General features: G+C 36.5%; 1 protein-coding gene across 2 annotated transcripts in view; it reads right to left on the bottom strand.

The window, feature by feature from the left end:
* LOC149772886 (MAM and LDL-receptor class A domain-containing protein 1-like) overlaps positions 1-19,577 on the bottom strand; it is a 58,897-nt gene extending 39,320 nt beyond the window's left edge. For both annotated transcript variants that reach the window (XM_089947156.1, XM_089947157.1), the window contains exons 1-2: positions 19,476-19,577; positions 14,755-14,904 (exon numbers count right to left, since the gene is read on the bottom strand). In XM_089947156.1, the coding sequence (XP_089803282.1) occupies positions 14,755-14,904; positions 19,476-19,536 (211 nt within the window). In that variant the 5' untranslated portion in view covers positions 19,537-19,577. The remainder of the gene's footprint in view (positions 1-14,754; positions 14,905-19,475) is intronic.
* Positions 19,578-20,135: the final 558 nt, after the last annotated feature.

Raw genomic sequence — 20,135 nt, 5'->3', positions numbered from 1 at the left:
TTACTACTGTCGGGAGCCTGAAGACCTGCACCATATCTTTAACATATGTTATAAATTACGGAAAGAAAGGGAAATTTTCAAAACTGAACAGAATGAAATAGGATCGACGAGTACATATCCAGAATTCCTCAATAGCACAAACCCCAACTTAAACACCACATACAACAATATCATTACTTTCCTTAAAAAAACTGAAATTTATACAAAAATTTAAATATAATTAATTAGGAACTGGGACGGCCGGATAGGTATGGTGGGTTCACAGCCTAACACGACCGTTCAGGGACCTGATAAACTAAAACAAACTAAGAAAAGAATTTTTGTATAAGGCTCGGGTTTTCTTTTTGGGGAAAAAAAAAAAAAAAAAAAAAAAAAAAAAAAAAAAAAAAATTAATAAAAAAACAAAAAAAAAAAATTAATAAAAAAAACAAAAAAAACAAAAAACAAAAAAAAAACAAAAAAAAAAAAAAAATGGAAAAAAAAAAAAAAGGAAAAAAAACAAACAAAAAAATAAAAAAAAAAAAAAAAAATAAAAAAAAAAAAACAAAGGGGGAACCCGGGCTTTATACAGAAATTTAAATACAATTAATTAGGAACTGGGACGGTCCAATAGATCTGGTGGGTTCACAGACTAACACGACCGTTCAGGGACCTGATAAACTAAAACAAACTAAGAAATTACTTTCATTAAAAAACCGAACTTTATACAAAAATTTAAATACAATTAATTAGGGACTGGGACGGCCGGATAGATCTGGTGGGTTCACAGACTAACACGACCGTTCAGGGACCTGATAAACTAAAACAAACTAAGGACAAATCCAAACAATTATAATCAAAACAAATCCACTGGCTGATAAAACTTAACAAATAACAAGAATAAAATAAAAAACACCAACCTTAATATATTACAAAAACCAGTATGAAAAGTACAGGGGGGTAGGTGGTGAAATTAAAATCCTACTCCACTCCTCCTTACCTATCCTTCTCCTAACATCCTAACCAACAGCTACAATAACTCTTTTCTCTATACATAGGTGACAGCCAAAAATACCTAGATATAACTACGTAATCCCAAAAACAGAACGCATAAGGTGGTCGCAAGAATAGACCATCAGGGATACCCTTATTAAGACCCCAAAACTTACACATATGAGGTAGTCGAAAAACCCAACGACTATCAGGGCCGGCGGCACAATGCTGCAAATATAACAATAACATAGAACAATACCCCAAAACATTACAAGCATAAGGTAGTCAAAAAACCCAATGACTATCAGGGCCAGCAGCACAAGGCTGCAACCAAAACTTATAACTTGAAAAATAGGACCCTAAATAATTACTCAATAAGATGGAAAAAAACACCAATTCCATCCAGGGCCAGCAGCACAATGCTGCAAAACAAACCAATCAAATTGCTGTCACCTATTAGCTAACATCTACCTCGATAAACTCTACCTCTCTTAAAAACAGCACAGAGTTTTTTATTCAAATTCCAAAAGACGGAAATTTAGAACAAATATCCTGGATCGGAAAAACCCTGCTAACCTGTGGCAAGACAACTCCGCCCGAGCCCGACCACTTTCACCCCTTACCACGGACAGACATCAAAACCCATACGTGCAGTGCACGCATCATAAATTAAAACGCGAACTAGATCGGGTCCAATCCCACTGGTCGCTCATCAATGCAAATGAATGACAGAGTGCGTGCTGGGTCCAATCCCACTCTTACAATTACAATTACAAACACAAACAAATAATAGGCCTTACAATCAGGTTGATATGTACACAAAAGTACTTCGACCTGACGGCCCAATCAAAAAGTGTTCTGTGAACACATAAATGCCTGGAGGAAGTGGCACCATTCCTTCCCCCAGGAGCAATCAAAAAGGTGCCTGTGGCACCACAAACCAGTGGTACATGCTCATTGCGAGCGCACACCACTATAATCCAACACAACATCAACAGTCTAACCAACAACATCATATCAAGACCGCTGAGGGGAGAAGACGTACTACAAGACTACAAAATCGATAGTTTCCCGTTTCGGCAAGCTCTGGCCTTAACGGAAGTTTTTGTTTTTGGAAAAGCTGTTGTGATCTTTTGACCACCAAATAACTGCAGGGTGCAGCAAGGACCTGAGGGAGGACGACCACAATAACTTGGATATCAGCCCGCCTAGCAGCCCGCCTAGCTGAAAACGGCAGCCATTTTTATCTGACTGAACAAAGGAATCCAGCCTACCAGCCCGCCTAGCAGCTACCTTTTGAACACCTCATAGTATTTAACTGTTAAATACAAGGTACGAAAATTACTAAGCTTCCGAGCAACAAAAACTCTGTGCTGTTTTAAAATCCAAAACTTTAATTACTATATCTAAATCTTTTTCATCTAATTTGCCGCCTATTTTCCCAAACAGGTTCTAGGAATCATACTAGAAATACCTGGATTGAATCCGCACACGATATAGCTCCAATAACGAAGTGCGATTTTCAATCAAAAGAAAATAATAACGGCAAATTAATCTCTCTCCTTCTATATAACAAACCTAATCTCCTCTAGCTGTTAAGCACCAATCCAAAAAACAGGCACTAGGAACCATACTAGTATACGCCTGGACAGAATCCTTACATTACTACAAGCACCGGTATTATTGTGAGACTTTCTGTCACAAGGATTAAAAACAGCTCTCTCATCTTCTCTTTACTATACTACCTAATTTACCTCCAACTAATACTATGGCATCTCTAAATTTAACAAAGCAGGCAATCCACGATAGGAACACCAGAAATTACAGGGAAGTTAGACAAAAAAGGAAAATGGACAAAATAAATGCCAAAAAACACACTACAGATTCTACTCCTACACACATAGGAACTTTTAAAACCACACCAGACTCCAAACAAATACAAGCCACGGAATTATCCTTCACTTCCTCAACCCCGGACTTTGAATTGATTAGAGCACAGGCAGTAAAACTCAGCCCTAGTTCTCCCATCATATTCAATACTTACGATACCTTGCCGGGGGGGCGGGAGGTTTTGGAAAGTACCCTGGCCATGGAAAACAACACGATAGACCTTTCTTTTAGAACACCAACCCCCAATTTCCAAACATTGGCATTATCCCCTAGAAAGCTACCTATAACTATACAAATTGAGACAAAAACAGCAGGGGCAGGAAGTTATAGCGAGATAGCACAGCAGGGGATTAAGCAGACCAACAAAGGAAACTCAACAATAACGCCTACGGGCAAAACCCAAACAAAACCCTTAAATCCGACCAAAAGCTGTGCAATTAAATACCATAATAGTCAAACCCCGGGGCCATCCAAACCATTAACGGAAAAAGACTTACTCTATAGTCCAACCGATTTAGAACCCACCCCCACCCCCGTTTTTACAACAATCAAACAAAAGGGATATTTAGGAAAAGGAAAAGGACCCTTGAAACAAAAATTGGAAACAACTAACATGACTAAGACAAAACAGACTCCAGCAAATCAAATACCACAAATAGAAGAAATTACCAAATTAGAGAAAACCACCTACCCCCAAACAAACTGTACAAAACACGCAAATCAAAAACCAAAATGTAAGTACCACCCTTTAGAACTAACACTATACATTAAAAGTAGAAACCCCAGATTTACCAACATGACTACAAACAGTATCATAGGAGCCCTACAAAGAAATCACTCAGGGCAGCTCAAAATAATTAGACCTAACACAGGATACATAATAGTGCACTGCGGCACTCAAAGGCAAATGGCCAAATATTTAGAAATAAGGGACATCAACACTATACCAGTCCAAGTAGAAAAACACCACCAAACAACCACAGGAGCCACTCTCAACTCAAATATCAGAATTCCAAACAAACCTAGGTATCCAACACAGGAAAAGGCAGAGCCACCAAAAACAATTTTCAAATCAATCCTGAAGTTAACCAGGAATCTGCAAAAATTAAACAATGAACAAATCACTGCTCAAATCAAGGAAGGTGGAACCAAAATCAATAGAGCCTTCAAACTAAGGAACCACCATGGATTCGAAACTAACACAGCAGTAATAGAATCTAACCTACCCCTATCTACAATAATTAAACTAAACCCCACAGGAATCAGATATAAACTTGAAGCATATATCAATAAACCCAGACTATGCAACAATTGTCAACGCTGGGGCCACTATGGCACTAAATGCAAATACCAACACACATGTAAACAGTGCGGAGGTAACCACAGAGGGCAATGCAAAAGGGAAACCCCACTATGTACAAACTGTAAGGGAAATCACCTCCCCGACACATCAAACTGCCCCCATGCTATTAGAGAAGAACAAATTATACAACTAATGAACTCTAAAAACATGAGCTACCATTTAGCTAAACAGGAAATATTATTAAACAAGCCGAAGCAAATCGTATCTAACAGCACAACAAACTTGAAAGCTGTCACTTCAAAACCCTCAAAAACTCCTAGTAGACCAACCATCCCACACCCACCCTCCCCACAAAGGTCGCATATCATTAACACCACTCAAATCAAGGATCCAACAAATATTACAAATAACAAACTAGACGCACTAGAAAGTAGGATCAAACACCTAGAAACTATACTAAAACTCATATTGGAACAAGTAGGATATAAAAATCCACAACCCCATAGACCAATAAATGAACATAACCATCATGTATAGTACAACAAATAGGGACATAACAATATGGCAATGGAATGCGAGGGGACTGTCAGGCAATATAGATGAGCTAAGACTAAAGCTACAAAACTTATCTATAAAACCTGACATAATCTGCATTCAAGAGACAAAAATCACCAACAAAATAAGGGCCCTACCAAAAATTCAGGGTTACGCCCCAGGGTACTTTCAAAATAGACTCAAAGGGCAAGGAGGGGGGTTAGCTATCTTCATTATAAATAACATGCCCAACGTAACACCAGTGCCCATACCTCTTAAAGTAGACGAAAATCAGTCAGTGGAAATTCAATCACTAATAATAAACACTGGAATAGAGAACATCCAAATATTTAATTTATACGATCCAGGAGGCAGTAGTAAAAATTCAAACATAGACTTATACCGACAAATTAATGACAATAAACAGGTGGACCGAGTAGTCATATGCGGAGATTTCAATGCGCATAACGAGATATGGGGAAGTGATCGAACGGACAAAAGAGGCAGGTTGGTTGAAACTTGGATAGCAGAATCCAACCTGACCATACTAAACAACGGTACCAGAACTCGATTAAACCCCGAAAATGGTACCCTCACCGCCATCGATCTAACCATATGCTCCACATCAATAGCACAGGTGGCGGAATGGAGAGTGGATCAAACTGACACCATAGGCAGTGACCACTTCCCATTGATAACCACCCTGCAAATGACTACTCAGTTCAATTCACAACAAACACAACCCAAGTGGAAATACGAAAAAGCAGATTGGAAAATGTATAAAACCTTACTCAGCACAATAGACCACAAGGATATAGAAAATGATAATTTAAACACATACTATGATAACCTGATTAATACTATCAATCTAGCTGCAACATCTAGCATACCTAAAACAAATGGCCGCCCCAACAAACAACCAGTCCCGTGGTGGAGCGAACTATGCCAACAAACACATAAAGATAAGAAAAAAGCACTCAATAAATTTAGACGCACAGGAAACTCACTGGATTTCACCACTTACAAAAACAAAGAACAGGAACTCAAAAAAATCATTAAACAAGCCAAAGAAACTACTTGGCAAAAATACTGCAAAAGTATAGATATCAAAACCAGCACCAAACAAGTCTGGGACAAAATTAGAGCCATTAGAGGAAAAACATATAATAGCACACCAAAATTACCAGGGGCAATCACAAACAAAGATAAGGCTGAAACACTAGCTAAGCACTTTGCAAAAATGAGCAGTAATAAAAACCACACCAACTCATTTCAACAACATAGAAACAAGGTAGAAAGAACCCATAGTAAACTATTTACTGACCTTGGCAATAAAAATTCCTACTTAAACAAAGATATTACAACTGCTGAGTGGGATAAGGCACTAAGCACCAAAAAAGAAACTTCCCCTGGAGAGGATAAAATAGGATATATCATGTATAAAAATATTCCAATTAACATCAAAAAATCAATAATTAATTTCTTAAACAAAATCTGGAAAACAGGAATACTACCTGATAAATGGAAAACTGCTATAGTTATTCCTATACTGAAACAAAATAAGGACCCCCACCACGTCAGCTCATACAGACCTATCTCATTAACAAACAATATATGCAAGATCATGGAAACAATAATAACAAATCGCCTAAAATGCCACCTAGAGCAAAATAATTTAATATCCGAAAACCAATGCGGATTTAGAAATAAAAGATCCACTACGGATCAACTCATAAGACTGGAAACAGCGATCAAATTAGCCTTCAACTCAAAAAGGAAAGCAGATAGGAATCTAATAGCGGTATTCTTAGACTTAGAAAAAGCATTTGACCTAGTATGGACCAAAGGCTTACTAGCCAAATTAAATCACTATGGAATTACTGGTCAAATGTTCAATTTCATCGAAAACTTTTTAACAGACCGCAAAATAATAACTAGAGTCGGAGACACACACTCTGAAATACACCCCCTTGAAAATGGAACTCCACAAGGCAGTGTACTCAGTCCCACTCTTTTCAACTTAATGATCAACGACCTAGATAAAAATCTGGCAACCACACAAATTGAAATTTCGCAATTCGCGGACGACAGCGGAATATGGAAAGCTGGCAACCCCAGCAGTCAAAAAACCATACAAACTATACAAGATAGTCTAAATAACATAGGAAAATGGGCTGACAAATGGGGGTTCAAACTGTCACAGGATAAAACAGAAGTCATAATATTTTCACCCACACGTAAACTAAACAAACCACAACCGACTTTCACAATAAACAATCAAGTAATTAAATATGTTAAATTTAAGAAGTTCCTGGGTATGTACTTCGACGAACACCTAAATTGGGGAAAACACATACAGGAAGTAGTACAAAAATGCGATAAGGACATCAATCTAATAAGAAGCCTTAAAGGATCGAACTGGGGATCCAATCAGGAAACACTGTTAGCAATATATCGGGCACTAATAAGATCCAAACTTGATTATGGGTGCCAAGTTTACAACCTAGCACCAGCAAAACAACTAAAAAAATTAGAGCAAGTACAACGAAAAGCCCTAATCACAATAATTGGAGCATTACCATCAACTTCACTAGCAGAACTCCAAGTACTAACAGGTGAGCTACCGCTCCATCTCAGAAGACAGGAATTAATACTGAGATATGCAGCCCGATTACGAACACAATCAAACACTCACCCCACCTTATTAGCAATAGAGAAATGCAACATCTCCTTTAGTAACACCCAAAAGCACCACGTACCAACAGGAAAAATAGTGCACGAATTAGCAAAACTACTTCCCATAGACTTAAACCAAAAAGAAAAATACAATAACTTCGACCCTGAACCTTGGTATAACGAAGATCCAAACATCAATACCTCTATCACCAAACATGGTAATAAATCAAATCAAGAACTGCAGCTGCACACTATAACATCAGAAATTTTAGCAACTAAATATGCAAACCATCTACAAATATACACAGATGGTTCAAAAACCACTAAACCCGCAAAAACAGCAGCTGCATACGTAATCCCCAAACTTAAAATACAAGTTGGTCACCGACTACCGGACCACTGTTCAATCTACACAGCAGAATTCTGGGCAATACTACAAGCACTAGAATGGGTGGAGAAAAACAACCCACCCCAAACAGTAATAATAAGCGACTCACTAAGCGTCCTTACAACCATTCTAAATAACAGCACCAACAGCAGAGAAAATTTCCTAAATAAAACCAACTTAATACTAAAGAAACTAAAAAGCAATAAACAACAAGTAGAATTCCTATGGGTCCCATCCCACATAAACATACTAGGAAACAATCTAGCAGATGACTTAGCTAAACTAAAACTGAGCGAGCTAAACCACGTACCACTGGCTTACAGTGTTAGTGAAATCTACAGCCTAATCACAGTCATGATAAATCAGAAATGGCAGGAATATTGGGACAATAGCAAGACAGGCAAAAAACTACATACCACACTCAAAGAAACCACTAGAAATAGAAAACCGCCTTTACTTAAAGGGAAAGATCAAAAAGTAATAAATAGAATTTATACAGGAAAAACCAAGTTGGCCAACAGCTACGGAAAACACATAGGACCAAAACCTCACAACCCAAATTGTTACTACTGTCGGGAGCCTGAAGACCTGCACCATATCTTTAACATATGTTATAAATTACGGAAAGAAAGGGAAATTTTCAAAACTGAACAGAATGAAATAGGATCGACGAGTACATATCCAGAATTCCTCAATAGCACAAACCCCAACTTAAACACCACATACAACAATATCATTACTTTCCTTAAAAAAAACTGAAATTTATACAAAAATTTAAATATAATTAATTAGGAACTGGGACGGCCGGATAGGTCTGGTGGGTTCACAGCCTAACACGACCGTTCAGGGACCTGATAAACTAAAACAAACTAAGAAAAGAATTTTTGTATAAGGCTCGGGTTTTCTTTTTGGGAAAAAAAAAAAAAGGGGAACCCGGGCTTTATACAGAAATTTAAATACAATTAATTAGGAACTGGGACGGTCCAATAGATCTGGTGGGTTCACAGACTAACACGACCGTTCAGGGACCTGATAAACTAAAACAAACTAAGAAATTACTTTCATTAAAAAACCGAACTTTATACAAAAATTTAAATACAATTAATTAGGGACTGGGACGGCCGGATAGATCTGGTGGGTTCACAGACTAACACGACCGTTCAGGGACCTGATAAACTAAAACAAACTAAGGACAAATCCAAACAATTATAATCAAAACAAATCCACTGGCTGATAAAACTTAACAAATAACAAGAATAAAATAAAAAACACCAACCTTAATATATTACAAAAACCAGTATGAAAAGTACAGGGGGGTAGGTGGTGAAATTAAAATCCTACTCCACTCCTCCTTACCTATCCTTCTCCTAACATCCTAACCAACAGCTACAATAACTCTTTTCTCTATACATAGGTGACAGCCAAAAAATACCTAGATATAACTATGTAATCCCAAAAACAGAACGCATAAGGTGGTCGCAAGAATAGACCATCAGGGATACCCTTATTAAGACCCCAAAACTTACACAAATGAGGTAGTCGAAAAACCCAACGACTATCAGGGCCGGCGGCACAATGCTGCAAATATAACAATAACATAGAACAATACCCCAAAACATTACAAGCATAAGGTAGTCAAAAAACCCAATGACTATCAGGGCCAGCAGCACAAGGCTGCAACCAAAACTTATAACTAGAAAAATAGGACCCTAAATAATTACTCAATAAGATGGAAAAAACACCAATTCCATCCAGGACCAGCAGCACAATGCTGCAAAACAAACCAATCAAATTGCTGTCACCTATTAGCTAACATCTACCTCGATAAACTCTACCTCTCTTAAAAACAGCACAGAGTTTTTTACAAAAAAAAAACAAAAAAAACAGCCCTTTTCAGGGCTACCCAATACTCTAGAAAAGAAATAACCATCGATTTGCCAATGTGTGTAGGTAGAGTAGTGTGAATATAAACACTGACTCTTTTTTATAGTGTGAGTGTATGTGTTTGTGTATAAGATTGTGTGTTTGTAAGTGCTCACGTACGTTGGTGTGGATAGTAGATTAAGATTGGGTTTGATTGGAATGCTTTGCGTATGTGAATAGTATATTGAAGTGATTAATGAAAAATCTTTTAGAATAGGAATGGGTAGTATAAAAAAGTGAGTGAGTGTTTCTTTTAGGTCCGCGCGTTGTGTTGGTCATGATCTAGGTAAGATCAATTTTATGTTTTAGGGGATGTTTTCCTTCACGTCCGCGCTTTTAGTATAACTTAAAAGTCACTCATCAGTCCAGCTACCCTTGTTGATTGATCAACACCAGAATGAACACCAGACTAGCGAAACTGTTGGAACTTCATGTGCATCTGGAATATGCCAGGCGCCTGTTGAACGAACTGGCCGCTGAGGCCATTGTGGAAGAGGGAAGGATGAGAGAGGAGGAGGAGAGAAGAAACAAAGAAGAGGAGGAGAGAAGATACAAAGAAGAGGCGGAGAGAAGATACAAAGAAGAGGAAGAGGAGAGAAGAAACAAAGAAGAGGAGGAAAAGGAGAGAAGAAATTTCAGAATCCCAGAGACAGAAAATTGGGATTCTGAAGCTATTTATCCCGCCTCTGCTCTCTCCCCAAAAAAACTAAAAAGCAACTGGAGAACAAGATGTGTATGTGGCGCCAGGCCTGGAAGGTGCCATCATTAACCAGGTGTCCATGAAGTTCAAAAAAAAAACAGCCCTTTTCAGGGCTACCCAATACTCTAGAAAAGAAATAACCATCGATTTGCCAATGTGTGAAGGTAGAGTAGTGTGAATATAAACACTGACTCTTTTTTAGTGTGAGTGTATATGTTTGTGTGTTTGTGTTTGTAAGCGCTCACGTACGTTTGTGTGAATATTAGATTATGGGTTAGTTCATTGTTTCTTAGCGTATGTGGAGAGTATAGTTAGGGTTATGTAAAGGCTCACGTAAGATTGTGTGAATAGTAGATTATGGATTTTGTTTTAATGATTTGCGTGCGTAAATAGTAGATGTGGGGTTTGTTAATTGCTGGTTCAAGTATGTGAATAGTATATTATATGACATGAGAAAGTAGGGGATGTTTTCCTTCACGTCCGCGCGTTGTTTGGTCATGGTCTAGGTAAGATCAATTTTATGTCTTAGGGGGATGTTTTCCATCACGTCCGCGCTTTAACTATAAAACTAACAGTGTTTGCCATTGGAGCCCATTCTAGGGAATAAGCAAGCAAGAAGATGCCAGCAGCTTCAGCTTTGTATAACAACTTTATGGGAAGTTGGTATTGGATGGTGGATGGATTGAATGTAGTAGAAAGGCTTGAACAGGAATGGAGGCATGCAGTGACAAAAGACTTCGTCTCAAGACAAGTAACCAGCCTCCACTTAGCCATCGATATTGTAAAAGAAATGATAGAGGATGAGGAGAAGAGAATCAGAGGTTTAATTAACCCACCGTATGTGAAAGTGGGCAAGTTGAAAGAAGCCATAGTTTATGTGACGAGTGTAAGGTGTTTTTTAGAAGACATTGTAGAATGGACAGATTGGTCTTTTGTGAAGTGGGGCTTAGACAAGCTTAAGAAAGCGGAAGAAATAATGAGAAATGTGCTGACCGAAGAGGTCAAGAAGATCAAAGAAAAGTGGTCAAAGGAAAGAAAAGAAGAAGAAAATAGAAAGAAAAAGGAAGAACTAGAGAAACTAAACGCTAACTGGATGAAAATCCAAGAGAAGTTCCGAGCCATGGGTCACCCGGACTGGATGCCGGAAACAGAAAAGAAGAAGAAGAAAGGAATAATGGAAAAAAATAAGAGGATGGTGGAAGAAGTTAAGGAGTTAGAAGAAGAAGAAAATACCCAAAGGCCCTTTTCAGGGCCACCCACATTTCTCGAAAAGAGAATGACTTTCGATTGCCTACCCTTTTTTATTTTTTTATTTTTTATTTTAAAAAAAAAAATCCCATGTTCAACTTCCCTTGACGCTATACAGTCCCACCCTGTTTAAATTCCTTTGACGCTATACAGTTCCCTATTCCCATGTTCAATTCCCCTTGACCCTCAAGAGTCCCACGATTTTTCTCCATGTTAATTTCCCTTGACGCTATATGTTCCCACGATTTTTCTCCATGTTAAATTTCCCTTGACGCTATATGTTCCCGGGGGGGGGGGGGTCTGTAATACTAATTCCCATTGACGCTATGGTATCCCTATTCACTACTCCCCTTGAATAAATAGTGTGTACCCTTGTTCGGCCCTTGGGGGCTCTTGGAAGCCCCTTCGAGTCAAATACATTCGAGAGGTGCCTTTCATATAGTAGACAGAATGTATACCAACTTCGCTTAAACTAAGCAATGCATACATTCGATTACTTAACTAACCAATGCATTAATCAAAATATAACTAATTAATACATAAATCATATTACGTAAGAAATATATTGAAGAATTCAAAACAATTGTTGGTGGTTAAGCGTGTCATCAAATCAGTTATCTCGACAATAACACAAATGCTGTGTCAGCTGTTTATAACTGCACTTGAATAAAATGTAACGGTGAACATGTTATCTCTGGTTGGGATGATAAAGGAATGTCAGTCAATTCGTAGTATGATATCGTGTTTATTACATAATTATATGTCAACAACCAATATTTAAGAGCAGTCCGAGACTCCGCCTATTATCTATCTTCAAAACTAAATGCTTTGACTTGGACTATTTTTCTGCGATTAGCATTCAATGCCCAGTGTAAGATTACTTTGACCCAGCTTATCATTGTAGGTCATATCTCAGATTACTTACTACAGCTCATTATTACAGGTCACGTGTCAAATTACTTTGATCCAGCTCATTTTTACAGATCATCTGTCAAAATCACTTTAACCCAGCTTATAATGAAAGGTCATGTACCAAATTACTTGGTCCCAGCTAATCATTATAGGTCCTGTCTCAAATTACTTACTACAGCTCATTATTACAGGTCACGTGTCAAATTACTTTGATCCAGCTCATTTTTACAGATCATCTGTCAACCCAGCTTATAATGAAAAGTCATGTACCAAATTACTTGGACCCAGCTCGTCATTATAGGTCATGTCTCAAATTACTTACTTCAGCTCATTATTGCATGTCATATCTCAGATACTTTGACCCAGCTATTCTTTATAGGTCATGTCTCAAATTACGTACTTCAGCGCATTATTACAGGTCACGTGTCAAATTACTTTGATCCAGCTCATTATTACAGATCATCTGTCAAAATCACTTTAACCCAGCTTATAATGAAAGGTCATGTACCAAATTACTTGGTCCCAGCTAATCATTATAGGTCCTGTCTCAAATTACTTACTACAGCTCATTATTACAGGTCACGTGTCAAATTACTTTGATCCAGCTCATTTTTACAGATCATCTGTCAACCCAGCTTATAATGAAAAGTCATGTACCAAATTACTTGGACCCAGCTCGTCATTATAGGTCATGTCTCAAATTACTTACTTCAGCTCATTATTGCATGTCATATCTCAGATACTTTGACCCAGCTATTCTTTATAGGTCATATCTCAGATACTTTGACCCAGCTATTCTTTATAGGTCATGTCTCAAATTACGTACTTCAGCGCATTATTACAGGTCACGTGTCAAATTACTTTGATCCAGCTCATTATTACAGATCATCTGTCAAAATCACTTTAACCCAGCGTGTAATGAAAGGTCATGTACCAAATTACTTGGTCCCAGCTATTTCATTATAGGTCAGATCTCAAATACTTTGACCCAGCTATTCTTTATAGGTCATGTCTCAAATTACTTACGTCAGCTCATTATTACAGGTCACGTGTCAAATTACTTTGATCAAACTCATTATTACATATCATCTGTCAAAATATCTTTAACCCAGCTTATAATGAAAGGTCATGTGTCAAATTACTTGCACCCAGCGAATGCTCTGGTGGCCTAAGTGGTTAGAGCGTCTGCTTCGGATGCGGGAGGTCGCGGGTTCGAACCCCAGCTGAGTCGTACCAAGGTCTTATAAAAATGGTACAAGCAGCTGTCTCGCTTGGCGCTAAGCATTAAGAGGTTAATGTTAGGACTGGTTGGCCTGGTGTCATGATAATGTGACTGAGTGGAACATAATGCTACATGTCTGCGGCATGATGCCTCAGGGCTAGACACCACTATACACTGTTAAACTGCAGACATCCAAGCGATATGACTGAAACAAATTCTAAGGCTACTTCGACATACACATCATTAAAGGTCATGCGTCAAATTACTTTGACACAACACATCAATAAAGGTCATGTGTCAAATTGCTTTGACACAACACATCAGTAAAGGTCATGTGTCAAATTGCTTTGACATACAAATCATTAAAGGTCGTGTGTCAACTTACTTTAATCAAGCTGTTTCTCTATGTGCATCGTTATAGGTCCTATTTAAAGCCAGACTATAAATTTAAAGTATTTCACAAAGTACTCTGCATCAAGAATATGAATAAAAAGATTTCTATCAGATATATCACACTGATTAATATTTCTAATATGTTGCAAGATTCGATCAAGATAAATTGGGTGTAAAATTATTTTTTCAAAATGCTTGTATCATAACCCCTATTTTTATTCTTCAGCAATACTATTACAACCAAAACGTGTGTAAAGTGTTTTTATATAACAAGAGCAATTACCATTTGCTAAATTACTTGTGTATCTCTTGATTATCCACATTTTGTGTTCTATTAATGGATTTGTCAATTAACAAATTAATTCAGCAATTTGTGATAGATGACACATAAGCAAAAAGTATATAACTGAATCTTTTACATTCATTATTCAAGATACAACTTACATTTTATGTTGATTGTGTTGAATTGTGCTGGAGGTCTCTCATATTATCTATTTAAATTAAATAATAATACCAATAATTCATTCTAAGATTGACGATCTAAAATTAAATGATAGAAAAAAATGCTAATTATTAGTTAGCATCATGCTTACTTCCACATGTATGGTCGGATTCTAGTCCTGAAGTTCGGTCACCTGCGTTTCCGGTATTGATCAGCCACTTAAAATTGCTGCCTTCTGTAACGTTCCAGCCACAAAATCCGGTTTCAAATGAGCACGTCACATTGCCAGAGGTCAAGCCAACTAAATTGGTATAGGAAAACTGGAGAAGTTAGAACTTTTAAAACCATCATATTTGAGTTGTTTTATCACCACCACCACCACCATCCCAGCATGGTATGCGTGTTTAAAAATAGGTTCATTTCAATGATCAATATTCTGAGCACGATTTTGGAACTCAAGCCGAATATTGCACAAGAATAATGCGAGACAGTTTACAAGAAAGAATATGGGTATAAACTGAATATGCGATTGTGCTATTATTAAAAGTCCATAATTCCCCACAGACGTACAGTTTGAAAAGATATTTTAGGAGACAATATTGACAAATATTAACATGTTTATTATTATGTATATTTGATTTAATTATATCTGATTTAATATATATTTATTTCAATTTAATTGTCAGTTTTAATATTTTTATATTTTTCATTACATGATATTTAATGTAAATTTATTCACTAGAGATGATACTTTTTTTTCAGAAAATAGCCTGACCTTGACTGATCGTTTTATAAACACCAGGTGTTGATCTAAATCCAGACCTTGTTTCAAAATTTGTAGCAACCACCTAAACAAGTTATATCTTTATTTTAAAAAGATTGGTTGTTGTCGAAGTCATGATGGGACTTCGTGTTTAAGATGCAAACAATTTTATTTTTATTTCTTAGAGCAAAACGATTGGTTTTTGTCAGGTCCACACTGGGTAGACGTGATCTTTAACAAGTATTTAATTTTTCTGAGCTTCAAAAACACGATCATCTGACCCCCTTGTTTACGTTAAGAATACCATATAACCTGTTTTGGAGTAATATTATCAGTAGAAGCTGGACTGTTACACTGGAAGTTGTATGTTGTGATGTCTGGAGTTATTTCAAATTACTTGGATTAGAATTATTTAAATTACTTCGATTCAAAAGGATTATTTCTGTTATTTTTCTGGAAAATACGTGTTCTCATGTAAAATTGTTGAACAAGGACAGTTTTTTTTATAAAAAAAAATTATTCAGCTATCATAAACCGGAGTGATAATTCTTGTTTCTACAAGGAACTGTAGAATTCAACACTACATATTTCACCATACATCATCGTCTTCCATCTTGGATTCTTCGTCGGGATTCTAACTCGAAATCAGTAGGACATTTTGTTATTAGGACTACTAAAATTGTATTCTTGGATTATTCTTGGATTATATTTTATTTGATTCTATAAAACCGTAAGTTCATATTTTTTTTCTTCACAGAATTTTTCCAGGGAAATAAATTATTGTATATTTTTAAAAGCTTGTTGTTTTCACTCTTTCTTGTGTTACTGTTTATTCGAGCCTAAAAACGTGACATAAGATTATATATATATAACTGACACTCCCTTGGAAGCCCTCATCGATGGGGGTGGGATGAGAGTATGGATTATCAAAGAGCGAAACTTTAGATCTTCCAACTGTCGCTGTAGTGATATGGGATGGCGATTGACAATGATGGTTGTTAGTTTATCAGACAAACTGGCAACGATAAAGAATGGGTGGCATATGAAAAATGATACACGGATGGGTGACATATGAAATATTATTTTCCATCAGCATGTCTGCTTAATAGACATACTAATAAGTCTCAACACGTGTAATAAAGGTGCCTCCTTTCCATGCTTTTCGGGTCACAAAGGTTTAGTTCATTAATGCCTAACATTTGTATTCTCTAGATTATAATATGGCAAGGTGTCCACTTAAGCTTATGGTCGTATTTTTTACGTCTTTACAGCTATAATGAAACTATGGCTACTTTTGTCGAATCATGTGACACGTGAATCGACGATAAATAAACACAGAACCATAGGTTTGCTTTTACCATTTCAAGCGACATAACATATTTTGCAATGGATATTTAAAGTTAAATTAACACAATTATCAATGACGGCTATGACAGATGGACTAATACTTAATGTTTTCGTTCGTTCGTTCTTCTAATGAATTTTATAAAAGGTCGTTGAGATATATGAGTCGTTACAAACAAAGAGTCATAAAAAGAGACATGTTTAAATTAAGTGTCTGATAACTTGATAGATATGAGTGCTATTAAATTGATACACATTTCCTAACGGTCATGTGACTGTCTATACCAGTTTATGAAATCACTGTTTTGGGGCAAGATAAAGCGATCGCAAGGCCCCTATTCATTTGCGCTTTTGCTTACGTCTAAGTTAGAAACAATGACTTTTCAAATGTATCGCCCTGTTCTCGTTTGACATTACATTTTTCTTCCAAGTAACTGTTGCTCTCGACCAATCACTTTTCTTGCCCGTAAATGTTGTTCTGGACCATGACAAGCCTTTTCAGTGTTGTTAGTTTTCTATCTTGACATGTAACTGATACACATGTGTAAATTTAAATTTTATTTTCTTTAATTTTTAAATTCAAATGTGTTCTTCTTAAATGTGCATATCAGGTCACTATTTGTGACAAATCTCAATAAGTTTCCAAACATTACCAGCATTTACCAAGCTTATCATCCACGAAAATCTGCGTAAGATTCAATTCTTTTTAGTCATCTCGCTTTTTATCTGCCTTGTTATCTAAAGAAAAGTAGCACTCTCAGCACATCTAATCAATATTTAATAATCAAATTCAGCGATATTTTCTAAGAATTCTGATATTAGCAAAAAATTCACTCCGTCACCATAATTGATCACAATTTTTATTTGTACCAATATAATCATCGTATCAGTCCTTTATTCTCAAATTTTCAAACTGAAACATATTTAGATATTGTTGAGCCAGATGGCAAATTCCTTGAATGGATTGTGAAGTATTACTGAATATTACGTTATGTATTCTTGGCAGGAAAGGAATAATTAATAAAAAGTATGGCTTAAAAACATTCTGATAATTGTCTTATTTGGTAACGTTCAATGTTTTATCACATAGTCGGTACATTTTGCCTATGTTGTGTGCAGGTTTCATATTTTTGATATTATAACATGTCTGATTGGTCCAAATAAGCCCATGAAATTAGTATACAGTATTCTCGTTACTGGTTGGCTGCGATCGTAGGAAAACTTTTTTAACTCCGCCTTTTGGAATTTTTTGTTTTCAATGAACATTTTGGGAGGCCATTTTTCAAATCGACTGGCAAAAAGGAATTGGTGCAAAATGATCTCGTCTGTTTCAGTATTTCTAATCTACCCCTCCAGGGGTTTGTAATGTTATGTATAATATATCATAGCATGAAAAATGCTAAAATCACAGAACAAGAACAATAATAGCAACTAAAACTGCGGGTTTTTCTTGTGTGGGGTGGGGGTGTATATGTGGCATGGAATCCACCATATATACAAGCATGGTTTAAATGTTAACTTACAGAAGAAAAAAACTCGCCTATGTTCACAGAAGAATGTGGACATAAACTGGTCGTCAAACTGACAGAAGTTTATCCAACCACTGCATTTTTATGCGGTAAATATATGATACAATTTCGAGTCAAAATTGAAATTTGTTTGCATATTCTGTAGTCTACTATTTCAAAACAAACACTGCAAATATCTGGTCACACATACATTACAGTAACTATGGTAAATTCTGCGTCCATTAAACCTTATTTCCACATGGATATCGCTACAATGTAATGTTTAGTTGTAAAAGGAACACTCGAGGTTACGTCAGCATGGATTCTCAACTGTAATATAACGGGTAGTGCATCAAACAATGCGACATAACGCGTATTTGACAGTCTATGTTGGAAACGATTTTGTGTGTGTGTGTGTGTGTGTGTGTGTGTGTGTGTATAAAATGTTACGTTTAATAGGAAGGACGCTCGTTCTTTGATTTATAGTTTGTAAGAAAATACAATCTACTTTTAAACGTCAATACTTGTTCAATTTTGGTTGGGACTATTTTTTTGCGCACAACAAATGAAAAGTGCAACGTCTGTCAGAATGAACGAAATTATTCATTCTTCTTTCCATCTAAATAATTTCCAATGATGTCAAAATTATGAGATACAACGAATCTCAAATGGGCAATGATTTAATATTAAATTTATGAAACTTCTTGAAGAATGTCCAGTTTTTGCTCGCCAAGGATCGCAAAAGCTGGACATTATTCAACTCGTTTCATAAATTCATTATTAAATCAATACCTTTTTGAGATCCTCTATATATTACATGGAAATATTATGTGATAATATATTAATGTATCGCTTAAAATATATACACATGCACACGAATAGCAATAAGCTTACATATAATTGCAATGATGCTAAAATTGTCTCATTAGACATATATATGCAAAATGTTGAAAAATGAAACAGTGTGTTTAAAAATGAGAAAATAAGGCATCTCTGTAACTTAATGACCAGCGGGCAAAACTCGCGAGTAGAAGGGCATAAGTTTGAGCACTATTAATACTAGGTCAGCGGCTGCAGTGCGTCTCTCGGCAAAGAACTTTACTCCAATTGCCTCGGAACGATATAAACTTTCATATTTTGATGTGCTGATAACAACAATCAATCAATTAATTAAATCGTTTCGTCTAAAAACGTTTTAAAAACTCTAAACGTCAACAAATGGCCTTGCAATGGAATATATGGCAGCTTTCTACTTACATGCAAAGATCGAGCCGATGGCAAATTGTATCAGAAAAGAGACTGGCGATGTTTGACCCATCTTCTCCGTTTAGTTTCACCGTTGTTTATGATGGCAACACGGTATTTCGATCTGGAACCTTTGTATCTCGTAGGTGATGTTATCGTGTTGTAATAGTGATAACACATTCAAACACTTTGTTGATAGAGAAGTCAAATGGAGAGATAACTTTCATCTGCAATATTTACGATCATAGACCCTTACCACAAGACACATAAGTCAGTTGATCAAGCTTTCGATCTATTGTCCGCTTGCTTGCCCCTTCACTGGCCACATACTTAAAATTTAATGACTTTTGAATGTCTAGATAATAATCTCCCAATTGGTTTTTAAAATGTATTCTTGAAATTCTCCTGTATAATTGTTCAAAGATTTTTAGGGTGTTGTTATTATTCAATAGTTCACGAACAAGCTACATGGAAGAATTACCATACAAGCAGTAATAAGCGATTATTGTTGGCTTTAGGGGACTTAATATTACTCGGTAGGTTTTCTTTTACAGACGATTGGTGGTTTTACGGCAGATCTTGTGTTAACATTACGCCGTAGGTTTATATGTGGCCGACTCTTGATGGCTCTACGACAAATGAACATTGACGGCAAAAGGTAACATCGTTTGA

The sequence above is a fragment of the Sinohyriopsis cumingii genome, unplaced genomic scaffold, assembly GCF_028554795.1.
Source record: "Sinohyriopsis cumingii isolate HCF-2022 unplaced genomic scaffold, ASM2855479v2 utg001031l, whole genome shotgun sequence".
In the NCBI taxonomy this organism is placed as follows: Eukaryota; Metazoa; Mollusca; class Bivalvia; order Unionida; family Unionidae; genus Sinohyriopsis; species Sinohyriopsis cumingii.
The sequence above is the reverse complement of the archived record's forward strand: the minus strand, read 5'-3'. Positions and strand labels throughout refer to the sequence as shown.